This window comes from Macrobrachium nipponense, chromosome 5 (assembly GCF_015104395.2).
Source record: "Macrobrachium nipponense isolate FS-2020 chromosome 5, ASM1510439v2, whole genome shotgun sequence".
NCBI lineage: Eukaryota > Metazoa > Arthropoda > Malacostraca > Decapoda > Palaemonidae > Macrobrachium > Macrobrachium nipponense.
The window spans coordinates 53,073,681-53,091,817 of NC_061107.1; the positions used below are offsets into that span (position 1 = coordinate 53,073,681).

Consider the following 18,137-nt stretch of genomic DNA (forward strand, 5'->3'; position numbering starts at 1 on the left):
CAACATACATGAAACTACTCGACATTATGATATTAACTGACAATAAAGGTAATAAAACTATTCTCACCTTATATATATATTATAGACATATCTCTGAATTAAGTTCCATTCGGCAACTAAAAACAGTGATGATATTGGTAAAACGACATCCTAGATTATTTTAAGAATGTAAACAAAACCAGAATGCAAATGGTAGATCGCTATGTTCATATCATAATACTATAATATGGTAATAATACATGGAATATGATTAGACAGTAAACAACAGTTTTATTAAAATGATCATTATTCTCAATGCACAACTATAATTCAACTTTTGCTAATGGATATCTTGTCAATGTTACAACCAAATCAGGCAACAGTCTCTCTCTCTCTCTCTCTCTCTCTCTAATGAAGCGTAAACGAAATTCTCTCTCTCTCTCTCTGCAACGAAGCGTAAACGAAATACGTAAAACCATTTTTTACCTTATATATTATCGTCATATCTTCATGATAAAAAGGCTATTCGTGGAATAATTTCATATCGGTGAAATCAACTTTTATCTATGCAAAGCCAGCCAGCTGAGAAAATGTACGTATGTATATGAAAATCAAATTATGGATACTAGTCAAGGTAGTAGTAATGTTTGGAATATACGTTATTCTGGTAGTAAATAATAGTGTACAATGATTATAATGTACTCTGCATTGTCAGGGGTTTGTGGCAGCGATGAAACAAAGTTTTCCTTTTAGGCTACGTGTTTAGAAAAACATGAATAGAATCGGCTTTGCGACTTCATTTATTTTGATATTTTTAATGATACAATAACTATCATTTGTACTACTAACACTGATCTGTTGAGTCCAGTGTTACCAATTTTGCATTTTTAATGCTAGCTTTCATTTTATTGAGGTAATTAGCAAGAAAATTTTCAATCTAGCATTTGGCAGGAAAACTTGCATTTGTTTTCAAATACATTTAGCATACATATTTTGACATCCAAACTTTGTAATGTTAAGTTTAATATTTCTTTTATTCTACTATGTTTGATATATCATGTAAGAAAAAGAACAAAATCTTGCAAAACCATTTTCAGGAATTGAACAGAATAGGTTTCGAAATTATTAGGAATCATGTAACGTAATGTACAAGTACACTGTGTATGTTAGAAACATGTTTGAATCGAAAAAGAGAGCAATCGGTTTAAATTGGCTCGGTGGCATTGTTGTGTATGATGTGAATTTTTTAGCACTTATGGAGCAAAATCTAGCAAGAAATTGCCATTCCCATTTGGCAACACTGGCCTACCCACGAATTGTTTACGTATGTTGTTATTGAAGCGGTGTTCGCTGCATTCTTTAAATTGTACCCATATAAAAGAGTTAATTATGTGGCATCCAAAAGCCCCAATTCTTTTACTTTTACGGGAAAGAAGCCGAAACGTCAGATGAAGGTTATTACGTGTAATATATTAACATGTGTTGTAAAGAAAAGAGGCCCACATGAGCATGCATATGTAGGCTTCTAGCTGTAATCCATAGGCTATAGTAGGCTACATATGTACAGTAGCACGTATACCTACCACATATATTTTTAAGGCAAATGTTGTAAAATAACTTTGAAACTACCTTGAATTTAGTTTAAGGTCGTAGTTGAGGACATATTTGGTGTTTGAACTAAAGTAGGCAGTTATAAACATGGGAATAGTGGTCTTGGGTGGGTTAACTATTAAAGTAGGCAGTTTTTAGCAATTTTTTAGGGGGTACCAGGATAACACGGGTATTCACTTATCATGGGGGGTTCTGGGCCCTATCCCCCGCAATTATTGAGGCCCTACTGTAGTCCCACTACATAAGACTGATGGGAGTTTGAGGATGTGTGTGGATAACAGGAAGGTGAATGAAGTGACTGTGAAGGAGCTAATCCCGATGAATGTGGTGTCTGATTGTGTGTATAAAATGCATGGGATGAGTGTGTTCACGAAATTAGATCTGGTAAGGGGTTAACCAGATGCCTCTTGAGCAAGGGAGCAGGCATGTTACGACGTTTTAGAGTGGTAGCTGTCATTATCAATTCAAGAGGTTAAGTTTTGGATTGGGTAACATGCCTGCTGCCTTCCAGAAGGCAATGAATGTAGTTTTGGCTAGTTTTGATAGAAGGAAGGTGACTGTGTTTATAGATGACATTTTGATTGCAAGTGAGACTGTTGAGGAGAATAAGGAACTGCTTGAGAAGGTGTTAGAACAGTTGGAAGAGGTTGGAGTGAAAGTGAAGCTGGAGAAGTGTACGTGGTTGGCTGGGGAAGCAAAATTTCTTGGTCATAAGGTGAGTGCAAGTGGCATGAAGAAGAGTGAAAAGTTTGTGGAAAAAGTAAAGGAGTTTCCATGTCCCCGGACCGTGCGGGAGTTAAAGGGTTTTTTGGGATTGATTGAGCTCGGGAGGAAGTTTGTTAGGGATTGTTTGGGTATAGGGAAGCCATTGACTGAATGAATGGGAAGAAAAATTGTACTAAGCTGAGATTGGATGAGCGAATGGTAGGAGCATTTGAGAGATTGAAAGAGGAGGCTGCTAGAGATGTTACCTTGGCTCTTCCAGACTATAGTGAGGAGATGGGTAAGCTTGAGTTGTATGCTGATGCGAGGAAGTTTAGCATGGGAGGATGCTTGGTGTAGATGCAAGAGGTGAATGGGGAGGGACAATTGAGAGTGATTGTGTATGTGAGTAAAGCTTTTAATAAAGAAAAGCTGAAGTATTCGGTGGTTGAGAAGGAGTTTGCGGCAATAAGGTTTTGTGTGAAAGCATTGAAAGGGTTTTGAATGGGGTAAAATTTGTCATAAGGACGGACCATCGGCCGTTAGTGTAAATGATCAAGAAGGAAAGTGTGAATGCTAGGATCGCAAGGATGATTGAGGATTTGAGCGAGTTTGATTTTAGCTTAGAATATGTACCGTGGAGTAAAAATGTAATTGCTGATATGATGTCTAGGATGCATGGTAAGGGAAGTGGTGTCGTGAAAAGTGACTGGGATCCGAATATGGTACCTGAGGGGTTAGTTGTAAAAGAGAGGTTTGAAGGGAATGACAGTGTGTGAATGTTTGTTTTCAGCATTGAAAGACTTGGAAGGTATGGGTCTGGTTAAGAGGTACCCGGTAGTGCGAATGAGTTGCGAGTGAAGTTAAGTGATGTGCAGAAGGAAGTGATATATGCGGAGGAACAAGGTGGGGAAGGAGAAATGTTGCATGAATTGTTGTCAGCAGTAGCAGAGTTGTTTGGAATAAAAGTGTTTTTGTATTTTGGATGGGAGAGACCGGTTGAGTATCGAAGAAGGGCGAGTACAGGTAATGAACATGGGGTTTTAATGATTCGGTGCAGGGAACGTAGTTGTAATTGGTTGGTTACAAAAAGGGACTGTGAAGGGGATTTGAGTCAGAGTTGTGGAAATGGGAAATTGACAGAGGATGAATGTGGTGAGGAGGATTGTGATGTGGATAACCAGGTGGACGTGGCAGTGAATGTGTGTATGCATGGGACTCGAGGGAAAAGGGTGACGTTTGTCAGAATAAATGATAGCGAGTACTGTGGTTTGGTTGACATGGGCAAAGTTTCCTTGGTGAGTGGGTTAGTGGTGAATGAACTTGAAAGATGCGATTGGGAAGTGAAAAGGCAGTGTACAAGTGTAAGAATACATGGGTTAGGACAAGGAAGTGTTTTAGTATGGGAAGAGGTACGGTTAAAGGTTAGGTTAGCAGATCATGAAGTAATACATAACTTTATAGTTATAGGAGAAAATGATATGCCATCTTGCTTTTTGATAGGGATAGACTTTTTGAGGATCCATGATATAAGCATAGATATAGGAAATGGAATTCTTAGAAAGGGGGGCAGACAAGTAGCTTGGATTCAAGATAGTGATGTAATTGTAGCGAATTTTGTGGGTATGATTGATATTGCTAGGAGTGAGAATGATCTGTTGAGTGAGGAAGAGATCGAGCAAATGGAAGATAAGCGCCTGGAGATAAGTATATTGCGACAATGTGTTTTGGGGGAGTGCGCGTGGGAGATTGGCCATGCGAGTTGGATGTATATAAGAGGGTTGCTAAACAGTTTGTGGTGTGTAAAAACAGTGTACTTTTTACACCAGGAAGGGGTGTATGACAGGGAAATTTATGTGCCGGTGTTTTCTGTTGAGTCAGCTGTGAGTATGTTTGTTGGTGCATGATCGGTTTGGGCATATGGGGAAAAATAAGTTGTGGGAATGCATGAGTGAAAGATTGTATACCCCTGGGTTCAATAAGATTTGTATGGATGTGGCTGTCACGTGTGAAGACTGTAAGAGGGGAAAGTATCAGTGTGTGCAAGTCCACCTGTGTTGCGATTGCAGATGAAAGAGCCGTTTGAAATGCTTGTGACTGATTGTGTTTCTTTGTCTAGGACTGGCAAAAATGATATTGTTATGTTACAATAAAGTTTCATACATACTTACCTGGCAGATATATACATAGCTAAGACTCCGTCGTCCCCGACAGAAATTCAAATTTCGCGCCACTCGCTACAGGTAGGTCAGGTGATCTACCGGCCTGCCCTGGGCGGCAGGACTAGGAACCATCCCCGTTTTCTATCATATTTTCTCTCTTCCACCTGTCTCCTGCGGGGAGGCTGGGTGGGCCTTTAATTGTATATATCTGCCAGGTAAGTATGTATGAAACTTTATTGTAACATAACAATATCATTTTCATACAATCAACTTACCTGTCAGATATATACATAGCTGATTGGCACCTTTCGGTGGAGGGTAAGAGACAGCTACTATATGGAATAGACAGGTAAACAACATATGTTGTAGGTATAAATAAAACCTTGGTTCCTACCTGATAGGTGGTAGACTTCGTGGGTGTTTGCCCAGTAGTCTGCATCACCTCAAGAAACTTTAGCGAGATATATGATCTATGGCCAAGAGTTCTTGTGGGTCTGCCGATGGGGTCTTATCCGCTTACTCGGCAGAGCCTGAAAGGACTTTGTCAATGGGTGCTGATCCACTTATATGAACAATACACCTTATGAAGGAGCACACAACCAATCCCGACCCCCACCTGATCCTAACCATATGTAGAACTAAGGATTGTTCCGAGTTATCCCCGAACTCGTCACAACAACCGTAACTCAAAACCACTACGCACATACATAATTTCTAAAAAAAATTATACTCATCTAATTAGATATGACAAGATTCTCTTACTGAACAACATAGACGGCCGCCCGTGCTAAACCAAGTCCTCCATTGTTCGAAGAGACTCCAGACCATATCCAAAAAGAAGAAAAGTATATACTTTTAAGGATTGGTGTCGGCTCCCGTACCCAGAATCGTATCCGCCGATACGAAAGGACCTAGAGAAAAACACTTCTCATATGTCACACGAACGTCTTTCAAGTAATGAGATGCAATACTGAGTTGCATCTCCAAAATGTCGTATCTATGATGTTTTTAAGCGACATATTCTTATGAAACGAGAGAGACGTCGCTACTGCTCTCACTTCATGAGCTTTAACTCTCAACAGTCGTAACTGTTCGTCAGAACAGACCTTATGCGCGTCTGTAATGACGTTCCTCACAAAGAATGCCAGAGCATTCTTGGACATCAGTCTTGTGGGGTCCTTTTACCGCGCACCAAAGACCTTGTCTAGAGCCTCCCATCTGATGCTTTCTCTGAATGTAAAACTTTAGAGCTCTTACAGGGCATAGAGATCTTTCTGCTTCTCTTCCTACGAGACTCGATATGCCTTTGACTTCAAATGACTTAGGCCAGGGATTCGAGGGATTCTCATTCTTAGCTAAAAACAGTGTCTTAAACGAGCAAATAGCTGAGTCTCCCTTGAAACCTACTTTATCTTGCAGAGCATGTAATTCACTAACTCTCTTTGCCGTAGCTAAAGATAATAGGAATAGGCATTTTCTGGTGATGTCTCGAAACGAAGCCAGATGAGGAGGTTCGAATCTTTCAAAGATGAAAGAAACTTGAGGACCACGTCTAGGTTCCAGTTCGGAGGGACCGGTTTCCTTCGACTTTGAAGTCTCAAATGACCTTATGAGATCGTGGAGATCTTTATTATCTGCCAGATCTAATCCTCTATTCCTGAAGACAGCCGAGAGCATACTTCTGTATCCCTTTATTGTGGATACAGCTAGATGAGATTGCTCTCTCAGGAATAGAAGGAAATCAGCAATTTCCGCTATAGAGGTAGTGGGAGGAGGACAACTTCTTAGATCTACACCACCTTCTAAAACCTCCCACTTTCGATTGATATACTTTGTAGTGGAGGTTCTGCGTGCTCTCGCGATCGCGCTTGCCACTTCGCGAGAAAACCCTCTCGCTCTGACGAGTCTTTCGATAGTCGAAAGGCAGTCAGAGCGAGAGCGGGGAGGTTTTTGATGGTACCTTCTTGAAGTGTGGTTGTCTGAGAAGATCCGTCCTTCTTGGTAGGGATCTTGGAAAGTCTACGATCCACTCTACCACCTCCGTGAACCAATCTTGGGCCGGCCAAAAGGGGGCTATCAATGTCATCCTCGTCTCCTTTAGACGCCACAAACTTTTCATTACTAATCCCAGGATTTTGAATGGAGGAAAAGCATATACGTCTACTCGAGACCAATCTAGCAGGAAGGCGTCTACCATAAGAGCTCTTGGATCTTCCGCGACCGAGCAAAGACTGCCAGCCTTTTGGAAATGAATGTGGCGAAGAGATCCACATGAGGTGTCCCCCACAGAGACCAGAGATCTTGACACACTTCCTCGTGTAGGGTCCACTCTGTATGAAGACCTGGTTCCTCCTGCTGAGTCTGTCCGCCCTCACATTCTTTACTCCCTGCACGAACCTTGTCAGAAGGGAGATGTTCCTGTGAGACGTCCAAAGCAAAAAGGTCTCTCCGTCAGTTCGTAAAGGAACGAGGACGTGAGTCCCTCCCTGTTTTCGAATGTAGGCAAGTGCGGTGGTGTTGTCCACGTTTACTTGCACTACTTTGTTCGACACCAGAGGTTCTAGACTCTTCAAAGCCAGATGCACGGCGAAGAGCTCTTTGCAGTTTATGTGCCAAGTCACCTGTGCTGGTTCCCAGGTGCCTGACACTCCTTCGAGCCTAATGTTGCTCCCCAACCTTTCTCCGACGCGTCGGAGTACAAACAGGTAGGTCTGGGTTCTGTGTCCTAGAGAGATCCCTTTGTTCTCTTCCAGAGGGGGCAACCACCATTCCAGGTGCGATCTTATCTCCACTGGAATGGGAAAGACGTCCGAAAGTTGTCCAGTTTTCCAACTCCAAGACTTCTTGAGGAAGAATTGAAGCGGACGTAAATGAAGTCTTCCTAGTGGGAAGAACTGTTCGAGCGAGGAAAGGGTCCCTAGAAGGCTCAACCATTCCCTCGCCGATGTATGTTCCTTCCTTAAGAAGAGAGAGACTATCCGCAAACCTTTTGCGATTCTCTCTTGCGAAGGAAATACTCGAAAACCCCGAGAATCCATCCGAATCCCCAGATAGACTAAGTCCTGTCTGGGTGGTCAGCTGCGCACTTCTCGAGGTTCACGAGCAATCCCAACGCTTTGATCAGATCTAAAAGTTAACTTCAAGGTCCTCCAAGCACTGTCTCTCTGATCTGGCCCTGATGAGCCAGTCGTCCAGATACAGAGAGATATTTACTCCTTTGAGGTGAAGAAACCTCGCCACATTCTTCATCAGGCTTGTGAAGACCTGAGGAGCTGTGGACAGGCCGAAACACAAGGCTCTGAACTGAAAGATCCTTCCCCCCGTCATGAAACGGAGGTACTTCTTCGATGAAGGGTGGATCGGGACGTGAAAGTAGGCGTCCTGGAGATCTAGAGACACCATCCAATCTCCTTGTCGTAAAGACGCCAGGACTGAAGCAGAAGTCTCCATGGAGAACTTCTCCTTCCGAACAAATTTGTTCAGAGAGCTGACGTCCAGTACTGGTCTCCAGCCTCCCGAGGCTTTCGCAACCAGAAAAAGGCGATTGTAAAACCCCGGGGAGTTTTGATCTAGTACTAGTTCTATCGCTCTCTTGTCCCACATTTGTTCCACCATCGATCGAAAGAGTATCCCTCAGCACAGGATCCTTGTACTTGGCTGTTAGTTTCCTCCCTTGGTATTGACGTTAGGGGAGGAGTGTTCAGGAAAGGGATACGATATCCCTTCCTTATTATAGCCAACGATGACGCGTCCGCGTTTATAAGTGTCCAGGCCTCCACAAATCCCAGGAGCCTGGCACCTACTGGTGCTTGGAGGAGAGAAGCTTCATTTTCCCTTTTTAAAGGGACGAAAGGCAGACCTACCTCTCTTCTCGGAGCCTTCCTTCTTGCGGGAGGTCTGGAGGTCGGACCACCTCGAAAGGGCTGAACGAGTGTACTCGGTCCTTTCTTGTCGATGTATGAAGCAGGCTTCTTCTTCCTTGCTGACTGCGTCAGAAGATCTGAGTCGCCTTCTCAGTCAATGAATGAGCAATGTCCTTCACCAACTGAGAAGGGAACAAAAAGTCAGACAAAGGCGAATACAGCAGCGCTGCCCTCTGAGCGTGGGAGACTGCCTTGGTTAAAAAGGCACCATATACCGTCCTCTTCTTTAGAAGACCTGCTCCAAACAAAGAGGAGATTTCAAAAGAGCCATCCTGTACCGCTTTGTCTATACAAGACAATATGCACAAAAGGGCTTCCGGTTCGATTCCTTCCGAATCATGGGCTTTCTTGGACATCACCCAAGGGACCAATCTAAGAAGTTGAAAACTTCCAATACATGAAAGAGTCCCTTGAGGAGATGGTCCAGTTCAGAAATGCCCCACGTAATCCGTGCCGAGTTGAGACCTTGTCGACGTGAAGCGTGCAACTAAGGTCGAAAAAGTCTGCTTCTGACGTAGACGGAGAGCAATACCCATATTCTCTCCCGTCTGATACCAAATGCCTCTTTTACCAGCTAGTCTCGCTGGAGGCATGCAGAAGACCGTTTCTTACTAAGTCTTTCTTAGACTTCATTCCACGAGTCTTAAGGATTGTAGAGCCCTCTTCATTGAAATGGTGGGCTTCATTTTGAGAAAAGACGAAGACTTCTTCGTCTTAGCACTCGAAAACAGAGAGCGCGGAGAAGGAGGAGCGGCAGGAGTCAATTCGTCTCCATACTCCTCTAGAAGCAAGGCAGTCAAAACTTTATAGTTCGACAGTCCTTCTCTTCCTTGATATTCTTCATCCGAGTTTCCTTCCAACTCGGGATCTAAATGAGTCTCCGCTCCCCTTTCTGTACGTTCCTCCTCTGGAGGAGACAAACTCTAATAGGAGAGGGGCTAAGGGAATGATATTCTTTCCTCTTCCCCGCTTTAATAGCCTTGGAAGGCGCCAAAAGCTCAGGGCTTCTCTCGATAAATAGAAGACGCTTCCCGCTTGGATGACGCTTCTCGTCCGCCAAGCGTCCTGGCTGACGCCTCCCGCTTACTTGGCTGCTGACGTCCGGATGACGCCTCGCGCCTGGAAGACGCTCCGCTCTCAAAAGGCGTCCTACTTGGCGCCAAAATATTGGTTGGAGCTTCACGTCTACCAACAGCTTTCAAAGACGCTTCATGTCTAAAAGACGTCTCACGTCTCTCTGGCGTTACGTAACTTTCGTAAGCAACCGATCTCGCTCTCGAACCCGAAGCTTCTGTAATATGTTTAGAAGCTTCACGTCTGCATGACGCTTCTCGCTTAGCAGGGGAGAGAGGACGAGACTTCTTGATTGGAAGCGAAACGTCCTTCCTACGAGGCGCTAAAACTCCACTAGAGAGGTCAGTTGCTCTTGAACTGCCATAATAATTCTCCTTGAAGCTTCTCCCACGTCAACTGCATGACGCCTTTCGTCATCACTCGGGGGAGAAGTAGGAAAGGGTACTTCTGCGTACTCGTCGGGTGACGCTGACGCCACCTTCGCCTTCTTAATAGAAGAGGGAGCGTCATCTGAGAACGCTCTGGGCTCGAATCAATTTCGGGTTCTTTCATATGACGCTTCAGAGGTCTCGATAAATTCGACTCCTTCCACCCTCGTTTAGGTGAGGGAGAGGGGAGAGGATGAAGAAACACTCACGAAGGACGCTTTTTTCTAGAGCGCCCTTGAGCAGCCTGCCACGAAACAGAGCTAGCTGAAGGGACGTCTGACCGTTGGGGATTCCCCACGACCTCCTTAAGGCTTTCGACTTTCCTTCTCCTCTGGGCATGGGAGCTTGGAAGAGGTCTAGGCCTGGGAGCGTGCGCAGGGACGATCAAACGCCCCCTCCACAACACTGGGAGAACTCACTTCACTGTAATGCTCACTTTCACTAGCCTTACCTTGTAAGTCCGCCATTTTGGACTTCATGTCGCGAATCGTAGCTTTCAGATCGGCGATTTCCGAGGCCGATTCCGAAAGTACACCTTTGTGAATGAGAAACATAGGGAGAATCTAAACTCAGTAGGATTAGAATTATCAGTAAAAGGCTCAATAGGCCTTGAACTCACACCTTTCAGACGTCTAACCCTATCCCTCTCTAACTTCTTCAAATAAGAAGTTAAAGTCTTCCACTCTTCTGCATTTAATCCCTCGCATTCATTACAAGTATTATTAGCAGAACACTGAAACCCCCTACATTTACGGCATACAGTGTGAGGATCAACCGAAGCTTTCGGTATCCTCACCCTGCAGCCTACATTCACACACATTCTCACACTCACATTTGAATCAGACATACTGAGAAAAATCCAAAAAGCAATTCCAAAAACAGTCCACAGTAGCGAATGCCAAAAACACGATCCAGATACGTCACCAAAAAGCCGAGAAACGATGATCAAAGGATGAAATAAGAATCTAAGTCAGGAGGTAATAGCAACAATGTTGATACCACCGGCGACAGAGAAAATATGATAGAAAACGGGGATGGTTCCTAGTCCTGCCGCCCAGGGCAGGCCGGTAGATCACCTGACCTACCTGTAGCGAGTGGCACGAAATTTGAATTTCTGTCGGGGACGACGGAGTCTTAGCTATGTATATATCTGCCAGGTAGGTTGATTGTATGAAAATGTTGAGTGATAATGGACCTGAGTTTGTGGATGGGAATTTGAAGAAATGTTGAAGGATTGGGATATTGTGCATGTCTATTCTACTCTGTATGTGCCCAGTGTGAATGGTTTGGCTAAAAGGATATGCTTAGGAGGATGACCGAGATTTTGCGAATGATGAGTAAGGGCGACAAGGATTGAGATATATATGTAGGACGTGTAGTGTGGGTATATAGTGGTACCTCGAGATACGAAATTAATCCGTTCCGAGGCGGCCTTCGTATCATGAGTTTTTCGTATCTTGGAACACATTTTACATGTAAAATGGCTAATCTGTTCCAAGCCCTCCAAAAACACCCCAGTAAATTATATTTCCAGGCCTAAAACACATGTTCTAGGGTTACAATGCCGATCCGACGGAAGAAATATGACTCCAAAAAGGGAAAATACTGTACATACTTGGAGTAATAATGCAAGTGCAATGTCATGTTCAAACCCCAAGGTTTTTACTGCATATATTAGGACTTTAGCATATGTCCCTTAGCAATAAGCCTAGCCTATGTTAGCGGTTGCTACTGTAGCCTAGTCTATGATTTTGACATCTAAATCTAAGAGCTAAAAGCTTAGAATATGCCAATAAAATGTATAAATAATCAGTATGTACTCATTTCAAATAATTATTAATTAATCATTAACTATAATACACAAACAAACAAAAAACAAACCTTCCAATCGATTGTTTACATTCAGCTCTTACCCGTCTTACGAGTATCGAACGACGAACGAGCGCCAAGCAATCATTTTTCCTAGCATACACTAAGCCATAAATTGTCATTAGTATCTCTCTTCAACTAATGAAACTACCAAACAGTATAATAACCATTCATTTCTATTCTTTATTCTATCTTTACCTAATGGAGATACCGAGTTACTGACAGCTATAATGAAACATACGTATACGTAACGTAATAATAAAAAAGAAGAATTCTAAAAAATACGTATTTGTTGGCAGTCTGATTTATTTTATAGTTTATGATATCTAATTCACAATTTTGTTATTAAATGTATTGCATGTACTCATTTCAAATAATTATTAAGTAACCATTAACTATAATAAACAAACAAAAAAAAGCTTCCAAACGTCTGTTTACATCCAGCACTTACGAGTATCGAACGATCGACAAGCAATCACTTTACACAGTAAGCCATAAATTTTCATTATCTCTCTTCAACTACTGAAACTACCAAACAGTATAATAACCATTAACTTCTATTCTTTATTCTATCTTTACCTAATGTTTTTTTTTTTATTAAATGTATTGCATGAATAAGTTTTTCAATTTATAGCATCCTTTTAGCAATAGAATACTTAAAGCACAAGGGGTAGATGCTGACCAATAGGAGAGCAGGACCTTATGGGGTGACTAGCATCAGGAACCAATGGGAGAGCGGGAGGATGGTGGCGAGTTTACTCAGTTGGCGGCGCGGGAGTTTTAAAATTGTTCTTGGTGGTCCGGGCGAATCTCGGGACTTTACAGCAACAACCTTTCGTATCTTGAAAACTTTTCGTATGTAGAGCAGTAAAATTTTTCGCATTGGCTTTCGTATCTCGAGTTTTTTGTAAGTCGAGCCTTTCGTATCTCGAGGTACTACTGTATAACGCCACACTGCAGAAGTGTATAGGTATGTCTCCTTGTAAATATTTGTTGAATTTTGAAAGGATTGTCAGGCCGTGGTTGGGTCTGTCAGAAGGTGATTGGGATTTGTGGAAGAAAGCGAGTGGAAGGTTTGAGAGTTTTGGGGTAAGGTGTTGAAAGAGGTGGTTGAGATAGGAAGAATGAATGTGAATAAAGTAAGGGAGAAATTTGAAGGGCCTTTTGAGATTTTGGAAGTGGGACAGAGTGGATTGAGTTATGTTTTGGGGAAATTGCGAGTGTAAGTGGAGGGAAGTACCACAGTATGTTCAGGGAATGCAATGAGTGAATGGTTGGGGGTGAATAAGTATGAGCTGACTGTCAGTGAACAAATGGGTCTGGGAGATCGACAGTTGGTGTTGGTTGAGTATGGAAGAAAACAGAAGAGTGTGGAGAGGGAGTGGAAGGGAAAAGTGTGAACGGCTTGGTAAGGGGGTTGGTGGTAGGGTGCAAACGGTTGATAAAGCGTGTGCTACGGATGACTTTGAGGGAATGAATGATACTTGTAGTGTATGTGGGTTTGAGTTGACAGGGACAAAAGACTTCAGTTAGAAGGAAGCTGAGTAGTGAGGAGGTAGTTGATAGGATGGATAAGTCTTTGCAAGAGTTTAACAGAAGTTTGGATGATTGAGTGGTTTGGTAGCAGAAATAGGGGAGATGTTGGAACCAGAGCTGGAAGATGTCGATGAAGTAGTGAATGGGATTCGGGAGGATGGTAGTGAGAGATAATGGGAGTTTGAATGAAAGTGGTTTGGAAGAAGTGAAAGGCAACATAACTGAAAGTGTATGAGGGTCCTCAAAGAAGATCCAGGGGGCCTGCATCCGAGCATCCTTGGGTGTTGCGAAAGGCTATTTAGTGTGGATGTTGTGAGTGTAAGGAGACGTTGTCAAATGTAATGGGGGAGGTAATATGGAGGAGTAATGATGATAGTTTATATTTGACAACGTCTCCAAGGGTAGAGAGAGAGAGAGAGAGAGAGAGAGAGAGAGAGAGAGAGAGAGAGAGAGAGAGAGAGAGAGAGAGAGAGAGATTGGTGGAAGTAAATGGGAGTGGTTGAATGGCGGTCATAAGCATGTGTCTGTTGTGGCGATCTGTAGTGTATATCAGTGGCAGGAGTGTGTTACGGGAGTCGTATGAAGTAAGGTGTTCATTGAAGGCGTAGAGTTGGTTTGGGCTGCAGTTATCTGTTGGCGGTCAGTTGATGTTGTGTTATTTGATTGATTTTGGTGTTATGAAGTAGTTGTGCGTGTATCTGTCCGGTTGTGGTGAAGTTGAAGAGGTTGGTAGTGCATTTAGGTGCCTGTGAGTGGTGGTTGGGGCAGTGTTGGTGGGTTGTTGTACTGGGGTAAGTCGTGTGGTTGTGTGTTATTTCGAGCTGTTGGTGTTCGTCTGCTCAGTGATTGCCAGGTTGTCAAGTTGTTGTGGGGTTGTGGTTCTCAGTTGGTTAGTTTGAGTTGTGATTATCGGCGGTGGTTGTGTCTCGGCTAGCCTATATTAAGCGGACAGCACAGCCTAGCCCTGAGTATCTGGAGCCTGAGGCGAGTATGTGTGTGTTTTATGTGTCCGGTATATCGTTAAACCAATTGTCCTGCAGGTAAAAAGTAACGTAAAAGGGAGAGTGTGGCTGTGGGAAATTTTGTCAGCTGGTACGATTAACGTAACTGTGGGGAGTTTGCTTGCTTTTTTCACTTAGCTTTGATTCCGCCACAACAGTTCCTCTCATAAGACGCAGTAGGCCGTCAAGTACAAGTATAAACAAAATAAGTCAGTCATGTCAAAATAAGAGTATTTGTTCAACAAATGACGACATTTCTTCAAAATTTTGGTCGAAAAACAATGTTCAACAAAGTTCGACAAACTAGGTACCACTGTATAAGCTAATCTAATACCCCTCAATTATTTTGGATAATAGATTGATACCACACTGACAGAAAATGCTACTATTTTACATTTTTATAGCACATAACAATTGTGCACATGCAGTTATGCAAAGTAATTCAAAGCAAGATTTAGATGATTAACCTCTATTTCTATGGTACAAAAATAAAAATACACTGTCCCAAGGTATATTCTGTTTACCCTTAAGATTTAAGACAACAATGATAAGAGGTAGGAGGTAAAACTACTTGGGTACATTAATCGTTATTGTAATTTGGTTTAACTAGACCAATGAGTCATTTGCAGCGTACTGTCAAATATGACTCACCCAAACAATTTGTCCTTAAATGAGAGGAGAAAATTAGAGTAATGTAAAGTTAAATCAGCTCAAATAGCTAGGCAGGAAAGACCAAAGAGAGCTGATAAATATTAAAAGTCAGAACAAATTTCAGCTGAGGCTGAAGACGTTTCAACAAACCTTCTGTATGTTTAGTACCATCTACAGCATAAAAGTACCCCTACGGGGGCTTTTGTACAGTAATGGTAATGGTAATATAGTCAATATATATTAACACCCTAAATGAAATTCACAAAATACTGTTCTAAAATAAGAAGTTTGACATTAACTTGAAAACTAGCAGCATTTTATTTTTCAATATTCACCACTATGTATAATAAACACAGAAAATGACTGACACTTACTTTGGCTAGGCGCTCTGCTCTATTAAAAATAATTATACTTTGTTCAGATTCCAAGCTTCCTTCTTCCTCCTTTATGGTGGTAGCAGAATCCATCATGTCAGTTGGCCTGTTCAGAAGAAAACTATTTAAAAAAATGAATTTTATTTGATAAACTATTATGTAATACCTTGATGCCAAATATTTAATGGGTACTACCCTCACAAGCCTTGTCATTACGACAGGTCAATGTTGTTTTACAACATGGTACAGTGATCCCCCACTTTTACACGGGGATAGGTTCCAGAACCTAGTGTGGAAATGCAAAAATCCCCTCAAATGCTTATAACTGTCTTCTAACTGCCAAATATACTATACCCCTTAAACTAAAGTGCTTATAACTGTCTATTTTAACATTTCACTGCTTAATTGATAGATCAAACATAAATATACCTTAAAGAACTATCATACTTAAACAATTTATCATTATAGCAAACAAAAATTCACCACAAACCATCATCCCAAAACATCGTCATCTTCGATTAGTACCCTTTTACAACTGTTAGTACTCTAAATATATACGCCGCCTAAAATGCTCATAACAATGATTTACTCATTTCAAAATATCAATATTAGTGTTAACAGCAAAATATCTACAAAATGTTTAATACAAATCAAATAAATCTGTCTAAGAAATGTTTGACACTAATCAAGTTACTCCATTACTGTATACATAAGCATAGCCATTCTCTCTCAGTATTGATGCTGTCCCATATTATTTATATTATATATTGGTAACATCTGAAATATTACTGTAAAGTGATTTTGGATGATAAGAACATGTTGAACATTTAAAATATTCAGTAAATATTTCCATTTTATTTTCCAATCTGCTTTTACTGGGAAATGAAATATTTTAAATGTATTATACAATATGTTTTATCATCCAAAAACACCGTACAGAAATATTTCAAATACATCTTACATTACTATTGGAGAGAGAGAGAGAGAGAGAGAGAGAGAGAGAGAGAGAGAGAGAGAGAGAGAGAGAGAGAGAGAGAGAGAGAGACGTACACATTATGCTCAGTTGGGGGGGGGACCTGGAATGGGTACATAAGTACCGTACATTTTAAGTATGCTGTAAATAATCTTTATCATAAAAATTAGTATTTAGTCATGAACACAATATGAAAAAGTATGTCACAATATAAAAAAGTATGTAAATAGTGTTGCTCTACAAAAAAGTGCATAATTTGATAGTTATGGTCCACAGAAAAATTCCACAAATTAGTAAAAGTTCCCCCTTGAAAAAGTGAATTACGTGTTCCACAAAAATCAGCAACAACGTGGGCTGCAGAAATATGAAACATGTAAACCAGGGAGGGCACTGTATTATCAAAATGACTCATTTTCTCAAGCAAAGATCAGTTATTATACTTGTGTACAGATGACTTGCACACTAAAGAGTATAATTTTTTACTATGAAAATTTGACCTGAAAAGTAATTTGGAAAAATATGCTAAGATTTTCCAATCCAAAACTCTATCATTACTTCTTACATACAGTATGTGGCAAAATGTTAAAATTGTAATGCTTTAAGAAATGTTGAAAAATTGTTAAAAATTTAAATGTAGAAACCAGAATCTGAAGTAGTATTCCTTTCATCAGTCTGACATAACACATTTGTCAACAGCAATAATACATGACCGGAAATCAAGAACTTCCTAAAAGATGAAAAAGGCCCTAACCATGTTTAATGAATTCATAGAAAGACAGTACCAGAATGTGTTATACAGTAGCCATAACTTAGTTACGGATTTTATACTTTCCCAAGTTAATAAGTTAGATAATTTAGGCCAGCCAGCTAAGACAAAGTAAAGTTCTCAGCCAACTTTCAAACTGATCTCTTTATCTTTGTTTCAAGTCAATATTTTTCATAATTTTATTTTTTGTGCCACTGTTCCTACAATTATCAATTAAAACATTTTAATGGTCAAGACCTCAAAATATCAGATTCAAGATTTTCTATAATTCTATGCTAAATTTCTCTATAAATTCTGATGAAAATATGACTAGAAAAAGGATGCATAATGTGCAAGACATAAGACCATAAAATCATTACTATAACTCTAAACTAGCTGGAAAACTTCTGGTAACCATGTCTAGTTTCTTTAGTTGGTTGTTGCAAAGGATTGAAAGGAGTGAATGGTTATACTATATATGATTATACTGCATATGTGAACTACAGTGCCTGCAAACACAAATGCTTTTCACAATGGGTCAAGGCTATGTAAAGCATCTTCAAAGTTTATTTTCTCTCATGCATACTAAACAAATTGATAAAAAATAAATAAATAACCAAACGCATGAGAACAGCTTGTGGAAAATGACAGTATGAGTGAATGTAATCATGGGCAGTTATGCTTACAACCTTGTTTGAGTTTTACCTATCTTTAAAGAAAAACATATTGATACCGAGCAGCAAATTCTTACTAGCCCTCTTATCAAGGCACTCATATGAAAACAACTAATGAGCAAGCCATACTTTGTAAAAAACTCCAGGTCCAACGATATGAGAACCAGGTGGGCATAACAGAGAAAAATTGTATACGAATAGGTACAGAACAGCAAAGATTAGAGAGAAAATGGCCAGTGAAAAACCTTCCAACAACAGTCAATTTAGGATTTCAAACTTAGTAACCACAGACACCTTTACGACTAACATCCTATAGCCTGTAAATGTATTCATGAGTGGCTACTAAAAGAAGAAATAGTACAAACAATGTTTCCATGGAGCCTTTTAGCCATCCCTTAATGGCTGAATATCACACCCATTATTAGCTGTGTTTTA

General features: G+C 41.0%; 1 protein-coding gene across 2 annotated transcripts in view; it reads right to left on the bottom strand.

Annotated features, from left to right (window-relative positions):
• Positions 1-18,137, bottom strand: part of LOC135215303 (myotubularin-related protein 14-like) — a gene marked incomplete at its 5' end in the record, with an annotated part of 79,581 nt that overhangs the window by 31,704 nt on the left and 29,740 nt on the right. For both annotated transcript variants that reach the window (XM_064249860.1, XM_064249862.1), the window contains 1 exon segment: positions 15,311-15,416. In XM_064249860.1, the coding sequence (XP_064105930.1) occupies positions 15,311-15,416 (106 nt within the window).